The sequence below is a fragment of the Podarcis pityusensis genome (assembly GCF_964106645.2).
Source record: "Podarcis pityusensis genome assembly, chromosome: 15".
In the NCBI taxonomy this organism is placed as follows: Eukaryota; Metazoa; Chordata; class Lepidosauria; order Squamata; family Lacertidae; genus Podarcis; species Podarcis pityusensis.
In genome coordinates this window covers 44,932,638-44,954,880 of record NC_138040.1, presented here as the reverse complement: position 1 = coordinate 44,954,880, position 22,243 = coordinate 44,932,638, and the positions used below count along the sequence as shown (strand labels likewise).

Here is a 22,243-nt window from a genome sequence, read left to right as displayed (position 1 = left end):
CCTCGGGGCGCAATCGCAGGAGGGGGCGCGCACTGTCCAAAACAGAAAGCGAAATGCTGAATATATTCATTCATTCCAGGGTCAAGCACATCGTTTTAGAAAATGTGTAGATTTCTTAAATATGAGTGTAGGTTGTTTTGCACAGGGGGAAAAGTTACGCCTTAGTGTTGATTTTCCTGTCGACTCCACTCCTGATCACTTTCTCAAGGATGGAAACTGCAGGGCAAGAAAATAAGGCGCTATAGTGACGATTAGCAGAGTTTGTAGTCAAACTAGCCGCAATTAAGCACCTGGCACAGCAAAGGGCTTGGGCAAGACTGTCTAGATCAGACCTTCTTAAATTCTAGTTCACAGATGTTGTGTGGTCTGGAACCCTTTTTGAGGTGGCCCATGGAAAGGCCCTGATGCTTGGCCCTGCACTGGTAAGCCAGTGGAGGTCAAAGTGGCCTCAGGCAGGCGACTCTCTGGGCCCAGAATAAGTAGACTCTTCCCACCCCCCTAGCATTTTACCAGTTAAAACAGAGGTTCTCAAGGGTGTGGAGAGGATGGCAAGTTGGGCGGAAGATTCAAGGACAATCAAATCCTTGAACATTTCAGTGTGGTATGATATGGGGGGGGGGTATATCCCCCATTATATTATAAAGTAGTCGTGTACTGTGTTATAAATCAAGCACTGCTGGTTGTTGTTTCTTTTTGTTTCCCAATGTCTTATCAGTAAAAAGTTGAGTGTGGCGTGAGCAATTTTTTTCCTGAAAGTGTGGACCAGAGAAAAAAGTTTGAGAACCAACAAATTAAGGGTCCTTTTTCAGTGGCTTGGCTTGGGCCCTCACTTTCCACAATACAGCACACCTTTTTTTCATGTTGCCAGTGCTGAAGAAAATAAAATTGCTTTTAACTTTCTCAATATAAAGGCAAGATTTTGGTTTTTAAAATACAATTAATGTATGTTTTTTTATTGAGGGGGGGGGAGTTAATTAAAGGGCCTGCCATGATCAAGACCACCAGCAATTTTCAAGGATTCAGTGAAGGAGATACCCTTGAGATCATTTTACCTTAGGAGTGGGGAACCTCGGGCGTTGGGGCCAAATGTGGCCCTCCGGGCTCTCCGTCCCAGGCCGACCCCCTTTCCAGCCCTGGGAGTTCTTTTGGGCAGCTGGAAGGTGTCCTTGAACTGTGATGACCCCTCTTGCTTGTCTGGAGGATGGAGAGGTGACCTTTGTGTTCAGTAAATGTGGCCTACTTTGCAGAGATGAAAGTCCCATCCTTTGTTCTACCTCCAAAGGTGGGATATTGATGTAGAACAAATAAGAGAACAACAGGAGGCATTCCATTGTTTTAAAACTGGATAGCCCCCCCCCCCCCGACACACAATAGTGAATAGGGGAGGCACAAAGCATTGCTTTTCTGAACTGGTATTCAGACTGCAAGTTGCACTTCAGACTGAATTGTGCTCTTTTCTGAAATGTTGAATCAGGGTCCGAACCAAATACTGTGCTTGGTAAATAGCCCTCATGTAAACTACATACCCTGCACCCTCTTGGAGTGGTTACATAACCAGTTGTTGTCGCTGCTAAGTAGGAAAATACTAATTTATAATTTGCATGATTTAAAAAGTAATGACATCTTAAATTACTCCATACAGCCAGGGCAGGAAGAAAAACACATTAAAATGTTCGTTCTGTTTTATTAAAACAGTTATCCCCAATTACTTGTTTGGATCAAGCAATTGTACCATATAAATTTTGCTCAGAGAAAAAAAATTACCGATACTCTTTCTACAGGAGTGCAATTCACACCTGAGAGTTATTAGTGGGAGTCCCATAGCTAAATGTACAAACAGTTCCAAAACCTTTTTCTTAATAAAGCAAGAAAACACAGTTTTGATGATGGATTGGTTTGTTTTTTCCTTGAACCCACTGGGTGGATGCTTGGCAAGGAGAGAAAAATTATTACAACTTCATCCATCTGTAGCCTAAATTAATACAAATAACTTGGATTTGCTTCAACAGGATCACATCCAAGCATTTTGGTTTAGGCAGATTCTGGACCAAGTGACAGTTCCACAGATGCAAAGCAAGCAGCACCATCATGTGATTTTAAACAGGTTTACTTGGCAGTCCTGTTGAATTCAATGGGCTTGCTCTCTCGTAAAAGTGGAGCCTAGGCCTGCAGCCTTATAGACAAGGGAAATTTCTCTCCTCTGGCTCAGCCAGACACAAGAAATTACTTTTCCACACAGTATGAAAAATAATAATAGATGAGGCCCACTGCCATAAGACTGGCTTAGGGGTTTTCAAAAGGAAACTCATGGTCTTGAGAGCTAAATGAAGTCTTCAAATACAGGAGCAGTTGGAGTTATCCATCACCTTTGTGAATCCTTCCTGGTAAGATTCCCAGAAGGAGCTATCTGGCTGACCCTTTTAAGCTATAGGTGAGGCAGTTGAAAGTCAAGGGGTCCTTTGTGAAAAGGTCCCTCCGAAACAAGCTGCCCAAGTGAAAGGAGATGTTGAAGTCTTTGCGGATTCAAGCATTTGAGCAAGGCTTTCAAAGGAGAATGTTAGGGTGTGGATTGTCCTCATCATGGGTGTAGAGACACCACCTCCTATTAAGCACCTCTGCCCTGAGTCACATGCAGTAGAGCTTGCACAATAGATTCAAAACACTGAGGGGTTCAGAAACTTATTCAGGGACAGCCCCATGGAGGCCATGCTTTCCACAAAGTCACAAGCAGCCCTTTGTAAGGTTGTGTCAGAATGGATGAACCTAGCTGCCTCCTCCACAAGAGGTCCAGAGGGTGGCAATATGAGAACAGGCTTTTTCTGCAGTGGCTCCCCATTTGTGGGATGCTCTCCCCAGGGAGGTCTGCCTGGCACCTTCATTCTACACTTTCAGGCGCCAGGCAAAAACATTCCTCTCTAATCAGGCCTTTGGCTGACTGACATCTGATGCCCTTTTAAAATGTGTTGTGGAAGTGGGTGATTATTGGATTGTTTTTTGTTTTTATTCAGTATTTTGTGTTTTTATACTGTGATTTTATGTTGTGAACTGCTCTGAGACCTGCGGGTATAGGGTGGTATACAAATTGAATAAATAATAATATTAGAAAGTGTGGCTTAAGTGGAAAACTGCTCAGAACTGTGCTATCTAGGCATGGGAGAAGCAGGCTTTTGGAGGAGCCCCAGAAACTGTTGCCAACTCTTACTAATACAGAGCAATGCATTTCAAAGTTCCCTGCACAGCCAGTCAAGTGCATGGCATGTTAGAGCTCAGCTGCCTAAGATTAATGGCTGCCATTTCAATTTATTAACAGCAACATAGCTGCAATTTCTAGCCCCAATGTTCTTGCTTCACATTAAATCTATAGATTCAAGAAAAGGCAAGGGCAAGCTGTAACACGCTGATCCTGTCCTGATCAGGTTTACTCAGGAGGTTGCATTGACTTCAATGAGGCTTCCCTGAAGGTTGTGTGCTTAGGAGTGCAGAGCGAGGGCCACCAATCCTATGCAAACTTTGGTGGGGAGTGAGCCCTACTGAAGTTGTATTTCAAACTAAACACACAGAGGACTGAGTGTCCTGTGCTCAAGGCAGCCTTCCTCAACCTGGCACCCTCCAGGTGTTTTTGACCAAATCTCCCACCACCCCGACCATTGGCCATGCTGGTTGGGACTGGTGGGAGCCAGAGTCCAACAACACCTGGAGGGGGATTCTGGCTTCAGGGCTCTTCTCCCTGATGTTCCTGTCTAAGCATACCTACATGATAAGTAAAGTCCACTAAAAGAAACCAACAGGGTTTCAAATTAAGACTACAATGCTACACATACTTACTCTGTGGAATGCAGTGGAATTTGCTTCAGAGTAAAAATGCACAGAATCCCATGGCATGTATGTTTCAAACACAATATAGGAAGCCTGTTGTATTTACACACATTTCACCTAGACCAAACAACTTTTTCTTTTAGCAAAGTTGTAGGGCAGATTGAAATGGAGCAGAGGAGGAAGTGGAGCACAATGCTTTGCAGCCACCTGACCTCTGCCTATTAAAAGCAGACAAGGATTTCCAGGAAATTATTGGCAAACTTGACAAGGTACTCACGTGTTTAAAGTACAAGTTAGTGCAAAGGAATACTTATTTTGAAAAACACAACAGAACGATACTGGTCAAATGTACATTTTTGTAAGCAAACAAAAAGACAAATGGTCATCTGGTTCAATACTACTTCCATTCATTCAAATGAATTTTCATAGTTTCCAGCAAAGTCTACTTTTCCAGCATAAATCTCTTTTAATAATTATTTTGCATGTATTCACAAGGAAAAAGCAATGTGTAAGCCTCTTCTCTCCCTTTAAAAGAGCAGGGAGTTAAGGTGCACAATCCTGAAACATCTCCCATCTTGAGCCTTGGGCTACATTTCAACATTATTAATTTGATTAATTTATTCTTTTGGGATGGGGGTCCACAGCTCAGCAGCAGAGCACATGCGGAGCATGCAGAAAGGACCAGGGCTGTGATGTGCATGCTGAGATCCTGGGGGGATGCAGAAAAAGTGCAGAACGTGGTATCAAGATGTGGTGCAATTCAGCTTCTTGAGAAATTCCACGTTTTAAATTTGGGGGCTGACAAGAGAAAAAGAGCAATATTTTGACAGCTACAAAGTGTGTTGGCAATGCCTGTGTTGGCAATGCCTGCTAAAGAGCAAAACATGGCTGCAGTCTTGGGCACACGTGCTTGGGGAGTAGGCCTCACTTAGTAGGACTTACTTCCAAGTAAGCAAGTAATACTTGAGCAAGTTTTCTTCTACTTCCTTGCTTTCCTTTAGCTCCCTTTGGACATTCCAAATAAATTGGCGTAGGGAGGGTCAAGCTGGCACATATTAGCTCTATCCACAATATCTCCATCCCAACAGGGCACAGCTTCAGACCAGGCTGGCAGGGAGAGGACAGCCTAGGGCAGCCTTTGCCCACCTGTGGCCAGCCATTTGTTGCTGGACTAAAAACTTCTATCATCCCTGGCTATTGCCCATGCTGGATTGGTCTGATGGGGAGTTGCAGCCCAAGTATACCTGTCCCTACTTCAGACTGTCATGAACGGAATATGAAAATATAATGAGAATGCCTGGTGGCCAACATGCTTGCTGGCCTCCCCACACGCTGCTCAGGGGGTCGAAAGCAAAGCCTTTAAGCATCGCACAAAATGTCTTTAGACTTTTATGATGAGAAAAACCAGAATAAGTGATGCAGATAGTAAATAAATTATTAAAAAAATATGCAAACAGTATTATTTTTTTGTGCAGTACACACACTTAATTCTCTGTATCCTTATTGCTTCATATATTAACCAGAATCTGTTCCAGGTTAATGTTGGCATTAAAAGGGGTGGGGGGAGTAATCTAGCTTGATACAAGTTATCACAGCCCACTCAAAAAACAAATAAATATATTTTTGTGCTCCTGAAAAACCTGCCATATGAAAAGGGAGCATACCTGAGTATATTCTGACCACAGACGTTCACACTGTTGGAGAGTAGTCTTCGCATAGTGAAATCCTGTTTGATTTTTCCTTGCTAGATTTGCGTTTTGCTTTGCTTTCTGTTTTAGTCAGGCACCCTGAACAACTTAGGGGGGGAAATGATCACAACCCCACCCCTTTGCAAAGGCAAACATTATTTAGATGACTACATAGATGACTACCTGGAAATATGGGAGAAGGAAACGTTTAAAGAGGAGCTAGTCCTCACTGTGAGGACAGACTTTCCTTCTGTCCTGGACATTCAGAGCTAAGAAGTTCACTTAATGCAGCTATGTCACATCCAAACCATACATGTAAAGCACTCCTTATACCACTGTAACCGTCATGGCACCCCTCCCCCCAGAGAATCCTGGGAACTGTCATTTCCTAAGGGGTCTTCTAATAACTCTCAGCACCCTTGGCCAACTATAGTTCCCAGATTATCTGGAGGAAGCTATTAAAGTGTTCCAAGAGGGCTGTAAATGCATGGTATGGCTGTGATAGCAACCAGATTGTTTGTGTGTGACAGTCCTCATTTAGGAAGCCAGAGCCAAGGGCTGAATTTTAGAACACTAATTCTGTTGCACTGACTTTTAACACATTCTGTCTGGCCCTTTCTCTGTATTTCTTCATACTCCAGGCAACACAAGGAAGGCTGTTAAAAAATCTTAGGAATTAAATCTCCTAGGCTGCAGCGCAGTTGCACAAACGCCATCTAGGGCAGGCCTCCTGTAGCAAGTGGGCCTGATAAGCATCAGTGAGGCATTCACAGAAGGTCAGCGGTTCGAATCCCTGCGGCGGGGTGAGCTCCCGTTGTTCGGTCCCAGCTCCTGCTCACCTAGCAGTTCAAAAGCACAGCAAAGTGCAAGTAGATAAATAGGTACCGCTCCGGTGGGAAGGTAAACGGTGTTTCCATGCGCTTAGTCATGCTGGCCACATGACCTGGAAAAACTGCAGACAAACGCCGGCTCCCTCGGCCAGTAAAGCGAGATAAGCGCCACAACCCCAGAGTCGTCCGCGACTGGACCAAACGGTCAGGGGTACCTTTACCTTTACCTATAGATGCATCAGAGTGCAAGGCAGGGTGGAGGAAAGAGTGGCGGCAAACATATTCTGCAGGCAATTGAAGTTCCTGGCCTTTCCAGGTAGGAGTAGAAAGATCTTGGCTGAAGTCCTGGAGATCCGCTGACAAATAATATAGACATCGTTGAATTAGATGAGCTAAGACTGTTGTGGCACAAGACAGCATCCTGGTTTTAGATGCAACTGAGTTTTTGGTTGTGCCAGTTCTGGAAAAGTTCTTTATGGATTTCCTGTTGTTGCTTTTTACTATTATTATAATGGTCTCACACACCAGCTGAAAGCACACTGTGTAAATCCGCGGTGGGGAACCAGTGAACAGTCAGGTGTTGGTGAACTTCAACTCCCATCATCCTTGACCATTGACTGAATTGGCTGGGGCTGATGGGAGTTGGAATCCAACATCTACAGGGTCATAGGTTGCCTGTGCTGGTGTAAATATAGCTTTAGCCAGTTGAACACACTGCAGATCACCAGAATATCCCCATACCAGAGTTTGAAGAATCCCTGCCATAACCTTGCTTTATTTGCCCCCTGCCCCAACCTTCTGTGCAACTGCAGTTGATGCTGCTGTGTAGGAAAGGGCTATGGCTCAGTGCTGGATCAAATGCCTAGCATGCAGGAGGTCCCAGGTTCAATCCCTGGCATGTCGAGGTAGGGGTGAGAGAAATGCCCCTCTCTGAAATCCTGGATGGACAAGTTCTCTCAGGATAAGTCAGCTTCCTATGCTCCCTTCTGCAGGAAAAGCTCTCCAGGAACTCCACTTTGTTCCAACCCCTTGTACCTTGACAAAAAGAGTGTATGGCCTTCCCACATCAGCAGCATGGCTCACTGAAGATGAAGAGCATCTGTTACACACACAGGTTTCTGTGAGAGCTAGAGAGTTAGACATTCACATTGAAACTGACAGTCCAACACTGTTCCACAAGATTTCTTCAAAAGCCACAATTATAGAAGAACCCTCAAAGTCCTCTCCCACAGAAGTTAGGAGTGCTGCCTCCAACTCCTCTGCAGATCAAGCATGCAAGCCAGACCACCAGTGTGCTGCTACAAAAACAGTGGGGTGTACCTGGGCACATTGCCAGAAGAGGTCAAGATGACTCCAGTGAGTGACACACACACACAGAGAGAGAGAGAGAGAGAGAGAGAGAGAGAGAGAGAGAGAGAACACCCATACCAGGTTTCTAGCTGATTGGCAAAGGTGGTCTCTCCTTTACTACATGGGAAGGCATCTGAGAAGGAACCACATCACACTGAAAATGTGCAAGGAATGACTCCAGGGCTGGAGGTTGCATCTCATGTGCTTCCCACATTTAAGGTCATCACATCACAGTGACTGCTCCAGCTCCAGCTTTCTAAGCATGTGCAAGCTAGCTAGCATTTGCCCCAACACATCCATGTGTCAGGACCATGGAAGCGTCAACATGGTCTGTACATCGACAGGCGCTGCTTTGCAGTGCACAGTCACACATCCGAGGTCCGGATGCTCTCGTCATCCAGGTCAAAGGGAAATGGATGCTCTTTAAAGTTCTGGGGCTCCGACCTGTGCCGGAGACGCCCACCCTGCGTGGCTCTAGCATCTCGCTGGGCAAACAGAGGGGAGAACTCTGAGTCCTTTGGCAGGCCAGCCTTCTGCTCTGCTGCAGGCTGCGGCTTCCCTTCCGACTGTGGCACCGGCATCCAGGGCAGCCAGCACGAGGCCGACGGGCTTTTGGCAGAGGCCTTGGGCTCCCCTCCCAGATGCTTCAGCCTCTCAATGGGAGGCATGGCTGAGCTGGGGCCTCCGCGCTTATTCACCGAAGCAGATCTCACCAAGTCCTGCATGGGGTAGAGGGGTGTGGGGGAGAGAGGGAGAGAGAAAAGAGCTTATGCAGCTTATGCATGCCAAAGGGGGTGCCAGCACAGTGCCCATGGGTGCAATGGTGCCCCTGAAGTCTTCCCAGGGACCGATGAAGCCCCTGTGCTCCCTTGGTCATGTGGAATGTGGTGGTTTCCTTTTTTCCCCTTGAAAGTGACACTGTTTCCTACTTCATCTCTATGTGCTTTTTATTTTTATTTTTTATTAAAATTTTCTTGATTTACAAAAGTGTTTGCAATGTCTCTCTCTTGTATTCCCCCCCCCACGTAACATTTTTACAAATCAGTTTCATTTGTTGAGACATTAGGAAGAAAAGGGGGAAAGAGGTGGGGGGGGGAAAGATAGGTGGGGTTGGGTGGCAATGTTTCTATTTTACTTACTATATATAGGGTTTGGTGTCAGTGTTGCTTGTGTAGGTTCTTTGCTGTTCGCTTGTGTTCCTTTGGTGAGAGAGGTTGGGGTTGGCCTAGGGTGTGGTTATTTATTTGTGGTTGGCTGTGGTGGTCTTTGTTTTCATGTGTGAGTGGGGTGGGTGGGTGTTTTGGATCAGGTTAGCCAAATTGATTTGTATGCTGTTGGTGGATTTTTATCGTTGTCCTGTGGGGCTCTGTATGTGATAAAGGGGAGCCATACCGGGATGAAGGCGTCTTCTTCTATTTGTCCCCGTGTCAGTTTCAGTTTATTGGTTAATTTTTCTAGTAGGGCCGTTTCCCATACTATCTGGTACCATTGGTCCATGCTTACTCCTGACAGGTCTCTCCAGTGTCTGGCTATGATGCTTCTGGCTGCTGAAAGTTGGTGGGTTATGAGTTCTTTGTGGTGTAAGTGGGCATTATTGTCTTGGAAGATGTTTAGTAAGGCCAATTCTGGGGTGATTTCTAATACTTGCTTGATTGTTTTACTTATTTCTCGTATGGTTGTTGTCCAGAATGGTTGGATTTTGGGGCACTCCTGCCACATGTGGAGGCATGTGCCTGTGGAGGTGCACCCTCTCCAGCATTTTGGTGAGGTTCCTGGGCGTATTAGCACTAGTTTTCTTGGTGTTAGGTACCACCTGTAGGTGATTTTCAGAGTGAGTTCTTTTCTTTTTGTTGATATGGATTTAAAGGGGGGTTTAGACCACATTTTGATCCACTGAGTGGGGTTAATCTCATAGCCTATGTCATCCTCCCAATCTCTATGTGCTTTTCAAGGTTCAGACTAATTCTACTGGATTCAACTTCCCCAATGACTAGTTGCTTAATATACATAATTTGTACAGGTTGAAGAATTCAACATTTCTTGGTACAGAATATTAATATATTTCAGTGCAGAGCAAACTCATCCCAGGCCATAGTGAAGCTTTCCTGCAGTGAAATTGTTTTCCATATGGTCAGAATGCCTGGCAGACATTTGAGTCAACCTTCTTCAGATTGCCTTAAAAATGGATCTCATCTTGTACAGATGAATTCACATGAACCCTTCGCTGCTGGTGAGGGAGATGGGAAAGGGTTTTGGTTTTGGTCAAAAATATAACCTAAACCAGGGATGGGTAGATTTCCATCTTCCCTCTTTGCTTTTTCCAACAACCCTGAGGTCCACTGCTCAGAAGCCAAAGGGAAAATAGTAGCTTAGAAAGAGGGGTGGACATTGACTTAGAATTAAAGAAAAGAACCCCTCACAGTGCACATCATGAACTTGTTTTCAGTACCAGAACTGAGATCACAGCCCTTTCATATAAAAATCTAGTCCTGGTTCCCCACCACAACCCCTCAGCTTTCTTCATTTCAGCAACCTAATTTGGGAGGGAAATTGTTGCTATTGTTAAACAGTTGGGAGTCAGAAATCCCTGGCATCTCCAGGAAGGGCTGGGAGACACTCCCTGTCTGAAAGCCTGGAGAGCTGCTGCCAGTCAGTGTAGACCATCATGAGCTAGATGGATGAGTGGCTCTAACGAAGTATGAGACAAAAGCAAGCCTCAGCCAACTCCTACATGACAACCAACAACATACTGTACAAGAAGCAAAAGCTAAAGCAAAAGAGAAACCACAAAGACAGTTAGGATCTTGGACTTCCGGATTAGCGCAATCGGCGAATGGCGGAGTTCCTCCGACTGGAGGAACTGGCTCCGTGGAAATTGGGTCTTCCCGCCGCGGCGAAGGTGGGGGCCCGCTAGAAATCCCAGGCGGAGGAAGCCTGGGAACGTGGGGTTCGGCAGGGCACCAGGAGCGCCTCCCCTACTCACGGGGAACCCCATTTCGGGGGTCCGGAGTGAAGTGGGGTGAGTGGCGCTGTGCTGTGAACTGACTGCTACTTTCACGGAGTGAAGCCGCATAGCCATTGCCGGAGAGTGCTGACTTTTTCCTGTGGACAATTGGATTTAAAACAAGTACCCGTGAGTAGAAACAGAAAATTGGATCAAGAAATATCCTAATTTGGCACCGAAGCGGGAAGGTTCAAAACAGGAAGTCCGCCTTCTGCTTTTTGTATATAGACTGAAGCAAAAACCTTGTAAGCTAAAGCCTGGAAAGTCGTTTATAAAAGTCTAAATTTCCTTCATTTATAACCACTAAAACCCCCTTGGAAGCAGGAGAAAAGGGGGGGGGGGGCTTTGTTTAAGCCTGCAGGAGGGAGAGGGAGTAAAGAAAGACAAGTTTCCACCGTCTCAAATCTGGGAACGGGGTGTCAGAGACAGAAATTGTTGGAGATGTTCATTGACTGTGAATGGAACACTTTGACAGATAGCTAAAAAAGAGAAATAAACTGACTCCAATGTTGCCTTTTGCATTCTAAAGAAACAAAATATCTGAAAAATTAAAGTAATTTTCCTTTGTTGGACTTGCCTTAAAAAGATGGATACAAATAGAAATTGTCTCCTCTAGAGGGAGCTTGTTAAATTGTTGCTGCAGTCTACTTGAGGACTAGACAGCTGTGAGATTAAGATCGGGGGACCAGTCCCTTTGACCTTGGACAAAATGTGCTGGGAGGAAGTTTTGGTGCTTGCTTTATGCAAGACAAGTGCTTTGGTGGAACAGATGCATGAGAAGATGGATTTGATGAATGAGAAAACGGATTTGATGACTGTTGTGGTCAATAACTGTGGACAAACAGGGAATACTGATACAGAAACCATTCAGGGACCAACTCAGGAACCTGTATTGATTGGGCAAGTGCAAGTGCAGAAGATAATGGAGGAGGTTGCGGTTGCACCTCAAATAATACAAATGGAGAGATCCGAGGCCCTGCAGGAGCATAAGCCGCTGTTTTTGAAGATTGAAGTTGGAGTGGGCCAGGGGGAGTCTGGAGCTGAGGAGGTTCTTAACTTCGGAGGGACTTTGAAATATGCTCTTAAATATTCTTTGGATTATATTGATGACTGTGGGGAGTGGGACTGTGGGGAATGGGCTGGTTTGATGAAGGGAGATGGAGATAACTTTGGGCTGGAACCTCCCAGAGACCTACTCTTCAATGAGAAAGGAAAGAAATTAAGAAAGAGACTAACAAAAGACAAGGAAAAGTGCTATAAACAACAAGAAGAAGATCCGCAGAAGGGACATGGAAGAGACTTAAGAGCTTCGGACATAAGATTGCCAGGTTGATGGACTGGACGGAATGGACAGTAAGGACTGACATAACCCGAGACCAGGAAGAAGAGACGTTGGATGAAGATTGGAAGAAAGTTCTTAAAAATTTCTTTTGAGAATTAGTGTAAAATTAATGAGTATTAGGAAAAATATTGGAATGAAACTATTTGGCTTTAATAGAAATGATATAAGGAGTTATGTATAAATAAGTATTAAGTTTTAAGTTTTAAGGTATTTTATGGTAAGATAAGGTTAAAATAAATTAAGGTAAATTGAATGACAGAATATAGTGAAAGATGGAAAGGATTTGCTGAGTTAATTAATAGGTTAAATTATTAAGATAAATTATTTAATAAAAATTGAGAAAGATGGAAAGAATTTGCTGAAATAACTAATTAAACTAGAACACAAAAAGGGAGGTGTGAGGAGGTCAATGAAACAAGCAAATGGAAGTTAAAGATATGCAATATGGAATTTGCGTTTTTTTTCCTTTTTGTTGTATTGGTTTTTATGTTTTGTTTTTTATTTTTCTTCTTTTTTATGTATTGTAGTGTTGTTTTCTATTTTTTCTTTTTTTCTGTAATCCTGAAACTTTTAATAAATATTTTTTTAAAAAAAAACAAAAACAAAGACAGTAAGGATCTTTTTCCTCACAGAAGAAGGAAGCAGAGGCAGAACTGGAGAGCAGGATGGCTCCTCCCCCCGGAAGAGGAGGCAAAAGACTTGAAAGGCCCTGACTCTCAGGTGGGAAGAGTCAGCCTCCTCAATGCAGGTCCTCCAGTGCACTCCGGCTTCTCAGATCACAAGAGTCTCTACTTCTGCTTCTTCCCTCTGCAAAACAAGTTACTAGCCCTCATTGATTATGAAGGGCAAAATATTTGAAAGTGGTGCATCTAATAACGGAAACCAGAGGTGGACGAGGTAGAATATCTAGGACAGGGTGCAACAAGTGTGGGCACTGAGAAACAGGTTTTTTTTATTCTGTGCTTTGGATGGGCAGTGGTTATTCCCTGGTCCTTCCACCTGTGGTCTTGGCTAAAGTCTCCTTGCAGAGCCATCCCTCGAGGGGACTAAATAAAAGAAATGAGACTGAACTAAGTTATGCCAACTTGCAACTTGTTCCTATGTAAATAATAATAATCAGGTCCACAAAACTCGGGGCCACTAGGGGCGCATTGGAAGATGGCCGACAATAACATCTCTCCGACCCACACGAGGTAATTAAGAGGCTGTAATGGGAGTATGCAGCCTCCCTGCCCCCCAAGGGAATGGGGGGGACTGCCCTTGCCTGCTGTGCCCATAAATCACCCCCGGATTCGAGGGGGTGAGGGCACTAGGCGGAACGCCCTTGTGTGGACTTCGGCTCTCCTGGACGCTGTCTCTGATCGCGCCACTAGCTGCAGCAACTTGAAAATAAACAATTAGGAAGAAGCAAATGCACATATTTCAAGTGAAGAATGGGGAGTAAAGACTGCTAATTGAAGGGACCTCTGTGAAAGAAGACGGGTCGGATAAACAGGAATAGATCATGAGAAGACACATCAAGGCTCGGTATGTCGGCAGCAGGACTGGATGGGGGAGGGGGAAAAACTTTTCTTTCTTTCTTCTATGTGATTAACCAATAATTCCCCCCCCCATCAGAAATGCCGATTAAATGACCTAAGCTGGATGATTTAAGACTGTGTGAAAATAAATTCTAACCAAAAGCATGTTTTAAGGAGATCGAGGAAAGTACAAGAGCTTTGGGATGACGCAGTAAAAAACAGTGTCACCATTTTGGCAAGTTCTGTCGAAAGATTTATGTCTGGAAGGAGGAATGGATCTGTTTTTATACTGCGGGCGAACCTCCTCAGAGGACTAAAGAAGGCAACAGATTTGTGAAGATTAATGATGGAAAGAGTGCTTTTATCTATGGAAGTGATGATATATGGAAACCATCTCGATATGGCTATTGGACGAACGGAAAAATTCACACAGGATTACAACTTGGTTTTACCTGCTTAAGGAGATTATCAGAAGAGGTCGCAAAGAGAAAGGAAAAATTATACAAAAATAACAAGATGAGATGTGGGAAACAGCAAGATAGGATTGGATAGAATTATGAACATTATTTGGACAGATTTGTGGACACTAATGCAGCAGCAAGATGATGATTGGACCCCCTTCTGAACTTGAAATATGGGTACCCCCAACAAAAATTTAAAAATTCGGCTTTGTAATTTGGAATTTATGTGATGTGATTTGATTTGATTTGATTGGTCGGTTAATAAAAATTATTTATATAAAAAAAAAATCAGGTCCACAAAACTGGACTGCATGGGATGGGGGTGGGTTATAAAGTTGCTCCAATTTCTAGCCCCCAATTTCTGCTTAATTTCTAAGCCACAGAATTATGATTAATATCTTTTTCCCCCCAAGGAAAAGTTAAGCAACTTTTGCCAAGTTGCTTGCAGCAGCTGTAGAGAGGCGGACAGATACATGTTCCCATTGCATAATGCTCATTAATTTCTCCGATCTCACCCGCTTTCCATTCCCGGTTTCTGTGGGATCAAGCCAGAGACTAGTAAGCTGCCTCCAGGAAGTGAGATATTTCTCAAATGTTTGCCCAAGACATTAAAATGGATGATGTCTGCTTAAGAAAACAAGCACAAAAAACTAATTAATTCTGCATGCAAAGGATATGACCTACCCTAGGGCAGCTCTTTAGGGCCTGCACAGCCCCACTGATCTCCTTGATCCAGCTGTGCATGTCCTCAGGGCTATAGGCCTGCAGAGAGAAAGAATAAAGACATCAGCCAAAAACAACACAGCCCACGAGACTCCCATCCCTAGAGCTGGATTATGCTGCACCATGACATTTCAGGCCAGGAAGAGGGTCTGTGGGTGAACTGACCTAGTGATTGACAAGTGGATAGCCTCATCCCCCAGTCAGAGCTGCCTTGTGGGGCCGGTACCCCACTCCTGCCCTAGCCAAGTGACTACCATGTTAAAGTTCCTTCCCATCGTGTTAAATGTGAAAAGAAGGGGTGAAAAGCTGAATGTTCACATCATGAAGAAGAGACAGCAAGACCTAATCAGATTAGACTCTAATAGGTTCTGTGTAAGTTCCATGTTGGACCAAGGAATGCTGGAGATAAGCGCTAGACAATGGTTGATCTGTTTTGAAAAATATAAGGGCCCCTCCAATAGACCTGCTTATTGAGCATTCAACTGGACTTGCTTGCAAGAAGCTTATGTGGCAGTTAGCCTGTTTCCAGTCTCTCTGGAGCAATCTTATTTGTTTGCAGGGCAGTGATATGACAATGAGCAATTGCCCCACATTCATTCTGATTTGCTTACAGCATGTTTACATTTCTTCCTGTTAGTCATTTGTTCATCCACACTTTTCAATGCATTTTCTCACCTCTCCCCAAACTACAAAATCAGTGTGTTTGTTTGGTTTTTAAGTGGGTTTGTTGCGCAGGGGTGACAAAGGCCTGTCTGCAAATGTAAATCCCTTCTGCAAAATAGAGAGTCTACACTACAGGCACACAAAGTTCACCTGTTGCCATGCAAACTTCCACAAGGGGACAGAAGTGAGACTTCAGAAATACATTTCTTCAAAGCACACATACACATACATCCCCCAAAAGCAACAAATCCCCAGGCCCTTTTTTAAAAAAATTAGGCTTTCTGAGAAAGGGAAGCAGTTGCCTTCCAGATGGGCAGCACAATCTGAGAATGACAGCTCAGCTACATGAGTAAGCCCCACTGAAGTCAACAGGATTTGCCCACACATAAATAACAGCTAGATCTCACCCCAAATATCAAGGGAAGGGAAAGTTCTTGTCACTGACTGCTGCTCATCACAGCAAGGGGTGAACAAACACGGAGTAGCAGGGGATGTTCTCATCCTGGCCTTGAAGAAAGACACTGGAGAAGCAGCGTGAGCTAGTGGTTATTTAATTATTTCATAAAATGTATACAACAGTTTACTGGGGGGGGGACGACCTCAAAGCGGTCAGAGCAAGGGTTGCCAATGTGTCACCACGGGCAGCACAATGATACCCTTGCAATCTTCCCCTGGCACCCGCTAAGCCCCTGAGCCCCCACCTCCTGGCCTCTTGCCTACTTTCCCTTTCCCTGAAAAATACATAGAGCTGAAAGTGGAAGTTGGAAGAATGTCACTTCCCCCCATTTCAGCTCTATATAAGAACCTCAGAAGAGACTTCTGGATCAGGCCATTGGCCCACCTAGTCCACCATCCTGATTTCATAGTGGCCAACCAGACGCCTGTGGGAAACCTTCAAGCAGCACCTGAGTCGGAGAGCCCTGTCCCCTCCTGTGGTTTCCAGAAACATGATGGCCTCTCGCTGTGGAGGCGGAGCACAGACATTGTGGCGAGTTGCCCTGGATAGCCTTTTCCTCCATGCATTTGTCCAAGCCTCATTTAAAGCCCTGCAGTTGGTGGCCATCACTGCCTCCTGTGGCAGGGAGTTCCATAGTTTAACTCTTTCTTTTATCTGTCCTGAAACTTCCAACCTTCAGCTTCACTAGATGACCCTGAGCTATGAAGGAGGGAAAAATCTTTTTTCTATCCACTTTTTCCATGCATGCACCATTTTATAGTCTTGCAAACGAACCAGTTCATGCATGAGATTCACCATAGAATCATAGAATCATAGAGTTGGAAGATACCACAAGGGCCATCGAGTCCAACCCCCTGCCAAGCAGGAAACACCATCAGAGCACTCCTGACATATGGTTGTCAAGCCTCTGCTTAAAGACCTCCAAAGAAGGAGACTCCACCACACTCCTTGGCAGCAAATTCCACTGTCGAACAGCTCTTACTGTCAGGAAGTTCTTCCTAATGTTTAGATGGAATCTTCTTTCTTGTAGTTTGGATCCATTGCTCCGTATCCGCTTCTCTGGAGCAGCAGAAAACAACCTTTCTCCCTCCTCTATGTGACATCCTTTTATATATTTGAACATGGCTATCATATCACCCCTTAACCTCCTCTTCTCCAGGCTAAACATGCCCAGCTCCCTTAGCCGTTCCTCATAAGGCATTGTTTCCAGGCCTTTGACCATTTTGGTTGCCCTCCTCTGGACACGTTCCAGTTTGTCAGTGTCCTTCTTGAACTGTGGTGCCCAGAACTGGACACAGTACTCCAGGTGAGGTCTGACCAGAGCAGAATACAGTGGCACTATTACTTCCCTTGATCTAGATGCTATACTCCTATTGATGCAGCCCAGAATTGCATTGGCTTTTTTAGCTGCCGCGTCACACTGTTGGCTCATGTCAAGTTTGTGGTCAACCAAGACTCCTAGATCCTTTTCCCATGTACTGCTCTCAAGCCAGGTGTCCCCCATCTGGTATTTGTGCCTCTCATTTTTTTTGCCCAAGTGCAATACTTTACATTTCTCCCTGTTAAAATTCATCTTGTTTGTTTTGGCCCAGTTCTCTAATCTGTCAAGGTCGTTTTGAAGTGTGATCCTGTCCTCTGGGGTGTTAGCCACCCCTCCCAGTTTGGTGTCATCTGCAAATTTGATCAGGATGCCCTTGAGTCCATCATCCAAGTCGTTGATAAAGATGTTGAATAAGACCGGGCCCAAGACAGAACCCTGTGGCACCCCACTAGTCACTCTTCTCCAGCATGAAGAGGAACCATTGATGAGCACCCTTTGGGTTCGGTCAGTCAGCCAGTTACAAATCCACTGAGTGGTAGCATAGTCAAGACCGCATTTTACCAGCTTCTTTACAAGAATATCATGGGGCACCTTGTCAAATGCCTTGCTGAAATCAAGGTAGGCTACATCCACTGTGTTCCCTTCATCTACCAGGCTTGTAATTCTGTCAAAAAACGAGATCAGGTTAGTCTGACATGACTTATTTTTCAGAAATCCATGCTGACTATTGGTGATCACAGCATTCCTTTCTAGGTGCTCACAGACTGTTTGCTTAATGATCTGCTCCAGAATCTTCCCTGGTATTGATGTCAGACTGACTGGGCGGTAATTATTTGGGTCCTCTCTTTTCCCCTTTTTGAAAATAGGGACAACATTTGCCCTCCTCCAGTCTGCTGGGACTTCGCCTGTTCTCCAGGAATTCTCAAAGATGACTGCCACCGACATGATCATAGGTGGATGAATCACAGACAAATTACTACGTCCTTGTCTCAGCTCCTGAATTACCATTACCGAAATCTAGAAAATTTCCACTTCCTGCCTATCTTGGGAAACATCACGTGCCTATTTATGACCTTTAGGTCCTCAGCCCTCCCATCTCGACTCATGGAGATAAAGGATACTCTGTGGTGGTTCCACTCTCTCCGTCCAGTGAGGGTATTCTGCTCTGGTGAGACCTCACCTGGAGTACTGTGTCCAGTTCTGGGTACCACAGTTCAAGAAGGACACTGACAAACTGGAACGTGTCCAGAGGAGGGCAACCAAAATGGTCAAAGGCCTGGAAACGATGCCTTATGAGGAACGGCTAAGGAAGCTGGGCATGTTTAGCCTGGAGAAGAGGAGGTTAAGGGGTGATATGGTAGCCATGTTCAAATATATAAAAGGATGTCACATAGAGGAGGGAGAAAGGTTGTTTTCTGCTGCTCCAGAGAAGCGGACACGGAGCAATGGATCCAAACTACAAGAAAGAAGATTCCACCTAAACATTAGGAAGAACTTCCTGACAGTAAGAGCTGTTCGACAGTGGGATTTGCTGCCAAGGAGTGTGGTGGAGTCTCCTTCTTTGGAGGTCTTTAAGCAGAGGCTTGACAACCATATGTCAGGAGTGCTCTGATGGTGTTTCCTGCTTGGCAGGGGGTTGGACTCGATGGCCCTTGTGGTCTCTTCCAACTCTATGATTCTATGATTCTATTTAAGGACGAAACAAGGAGGCAATTGGTTCCTTGCATAGAGCCAAAGCTAATGCGGACAACGGAAATCAAGCTTAATACTACTAACTGTCCGAAGGAAGAAAAGAATTCTGTAAGCCTAGAATTACAAGATCCGAAGAAGAGGTTATCGAATATAAGACTGAGTTTTCTACCCAAAATATAAGGACGGTAGAGCCTAGAGAACAATATTTAAAGACGTCCAACAGCTTCTTACCCCATAGAAAGACATCAGTGCAACTCCCTGTTCCCTTTTCAAGTGACATCGAAGTAGATGAGGAATTTGGCGCCTCTGACATTTTCTATGTCAACAACACCTAAAGAATTCTATGTTGCTGACAGTCTGGAGAAATCCAGCACCCAATCTATATCTGGACCTTTGCCTAATGTTCCAAAAACTTATGAGAATGATCGACCTCTATGGTACTCCTGGCGAGACAGGATGGACAGAGCTTCCGAATTCGAAGCTGGCTCTTTGTTGGCCAGCGATTCCCATTTTATAGCACATGCCTCATTAATACTCCCACAGCCACAGATAGAATCAACAGTCCTTCAATCAACCCAGGAGGGAGAGAGGGATTGACAGCTAACTAAACACTGTGGGACCGCCCTTCCCACTTGGGGTGAGGTTGGTTGGGTTTTATCTTCTAGGGATAATTACCCTATCGAACTTTCACCTCTTCCCCATACCATTCTGACCCAGGAGTCCTGGCCCAGGGATGTCCTGGCCCAGGGATGACTTGTTAGTGAGGGGATCTTACCCCTCTATTGGGGAGGCTAGTATGGGGTCTGAGATTCCCACTATTGAAGGGCTAGGGAAGAATGGTGGTGGGGCTAGATATCACTATCGGCGAAGGGTTTTGAGATGCAGTGATGTTCAAACCCCTTCCAATCTACGCCCCATCCCAAGGGACGAGGGTAGGGCGAGCAGGGATTACCCACCTCCATCATTGGTGTTGTGCAATGCCAGGTCAATAGGCAATAAAACCGCTACCATGCGTGACTTTTTTGTCTCTCAGGGGATTGACCTGGCTTGCGTGACGGAGACCTGGGTACGAGAAGGTGAAGTAGTCTCCCTACATGAGATAACACCTCCAGGTTTCTCTGTCCTCCATCAACTGTGTGTCAGAGGGGAGGAGTATCGTTGTTAATCCGGGAGGATTGCTCTTTCAGGGCTCTGCCACCACCGGCGATCTCCGGCATTGAATGTGTTGGTCTTGTGGGGGCACCAGGGAGAGCTTGGCTGTCTGGCTGGTGTACCGACCACCCAGCGCACCAGCAGCCACCCTGTCAGACCTGCTGGAGGTGGCGGCGGGCTGGGTCTTGGAGTTCCCAAGCCTATTGGTTTTGGGAGACTTCAACGTCCATGCCGATGCCGCCCCCTCCTCACACGCTCTGGACCTAGTGACTTCCATGGCAACACTAGGGCTCTCCCAGTTTGTTTTGGGCCCCACTCATCAAGCAGGCCACACGTTGGATTTGATATTTGGTGCTGGCATAGATGTGATCATGCTCCCCGCTGTGGAAGTGCCATGGTCTGATCACTACGCTCTGAAAGCCAAGATTGACTTCCCGCTCCTCCCCTGCTCGGGTGGCGAACCTATTTGGGCTCGCCCGCGAAGGCTGATGGATCCGGATAGATTCCGTCAGGCCTTGCGGGACCCTGCTCCTCCTGGCGACTCATTAGATGACCTTGTCGAGGACTGGAATAACCGGCTCTTGGCGGCCATCAATGAGATCGTGCCTAAGCGCCCTATGCGACCCCGTTGAAACTGGGCCCCTTGGTTTACTGAGGAGCTCCGGAAAATGAAGCAGGATCTCAGACGGCTAGAGCGAGTATGGCAACGGACTCAAGAGCATCTTATAGGGCGCTTATGAAAGCCTACGAGATGGCTATGAAAGCTGCTAAGAAATCTTACTTCGCAGCTTCCATTGCATCCACTAGCTTTCGCCCGGCACAACTTTTTAGAATAATTAGGTTGATAACGTACTTAGGAGGACAACCAAATTTAAGCACAAATTCGACCCACAGCTGTGAGGCACTCGCGAGCTTTTTGCGGAGGACGTCCTGTTGCTCCACTGTGACCTCCCTGACAATTTAGATACAGTGACAGAACTGGAGGCCCCTCGATTGTCTTCGGGTCCAGTGTTGGACCATTTCGATCGGATACTCCCTGCTGATGTGCATAGACTCCTCCAAGCTGGTAGGCCCACCACATGCCTCCTCGATCCGTGCCCATCTTGGCTGATTAGGGCATGTCCAGATGTCGCATGGACCCCCCTGATTGAAATTATCAATTTGTCCCTTGGCACGGGGATATTCCCAGGGGATCTGAAGGAAGCAGTGGTGTGTCTGCTCTTAAAGAAAACTTCACTAGATCCTTTAGATCTATCCAATTACTGCCCAGTTTCAAATCTTCCATATCTGGGTAAGGTAACTGAGAGAGCGGTTGCTGAACAGCTTGGTAGGTTTCTGGAGGAAACATCGGCTTTAGGTCCATTTCAGTCCGGATTCTATCCTGGTTTTGGGACCGAGACGGCTCTGGTCGCCCTAACAGATGATCTCCGCAGACAACTGGATCGAGGCAGGTCGGGACTGCTGATTCTCTTAGATTTGTCAGCGGCTTTTGACATGGTCAATCATGATCTTCTGGACCACCGCCTCGCCAACGTGGGGATACAGGGCATAGCCCGTAAATAGCTGTGCTCTTTTATAGGGGACAGAGGGTGGCACTAGGGAGGGAGATGTCGTTGCGCCACTCCTTGGTGTGTGGAGTGCCGCAGGGTGCAATCCTCTCCCCGATGCTTTTTAACATCGTTATGCACCCCCTTGCCCAGATTGTCCGGAGCTTTGGGCAGGGTTGTCACCAATATGCTGATGACACTCAGCTCTATCTGCTGATGGATGGCCATACTGACTCGGACACACTGACCAGATGTTTGGAAGCTGTGGCTGGATGGTTTTGTGGGAGCCGACTGAAACTAAGTCCTTCGAAGACAGAGGTCCTCTGGCTGGCTCGGGATGGTATGGGGATGAGGGACCAACTCCCTTCTTTTGCGGGGGCCCAATTAGTGTCATTGCCTTCCGTTAAGAGTTTGGGTGTAATCCTTGAAGCCTCCCTTTCCATGGAGGTGCAGGTTACAGCAACAGCCAAGGCGACATTTTCCCCCCTTCGCCGCATCAAGAAGTTGGTCCCTTACCTTTCCCGCCCCGACCTGGCCACAGTGATCCATGCGGCGGTCACCTCCAGTCTTGACTACTGTAATTCGCTCTACGCGGGGCTGCCCTTGAAGCTGTCCCAGAAACTCCAGCGGGTGCAGAATGCTGCAGTGAGGCTCCTCACGGGGTCTCTGCCATGGGA

General features: G+C 45.9%; 2 protein-coding genes across 2 annotated transcripts in view; one reads left to right on the top strand and one right to left on the bottom strand.

Annotated features, from left to right (window-relative positions):
- The window catches only part of LOC308464206 (craniofacial development protein 2-like), a gene marked incomplete at its 3' end in the record, with an annotated part of 461,435 nt that overhangs the window by 112,265 nt on the left and 326,927 nt on the right, over positions 1-22,243 (top strand). The gene's annotated exons all lie outside the window — the stretch shown is intronic.
- The window catches only part of PLEKHA2 (pleckstrin homology domain containing A2), a 92,730-nt gene continuing 74,688 nt past the window's right edge, over positions 4,202-22,243 (bottom strand). The window contains exons 11-12 of the mRNA XM_080982539.1: positions 14,696-14,773; positions 4,202-8,403 (exon numbers count right to left, since the gene is read on the bottom strand). Of these exons, the coding sequence (XP_080838665.1) occupies positions 8,050-8,403; positions 14,696-14,773 (432 nt within the window). The 3' untranslated portion in view covers positions 4,202-8,049. The remainder of the gene's footprint in view (positions 8,404-14,695; positions 14,774-22,243) is intronic.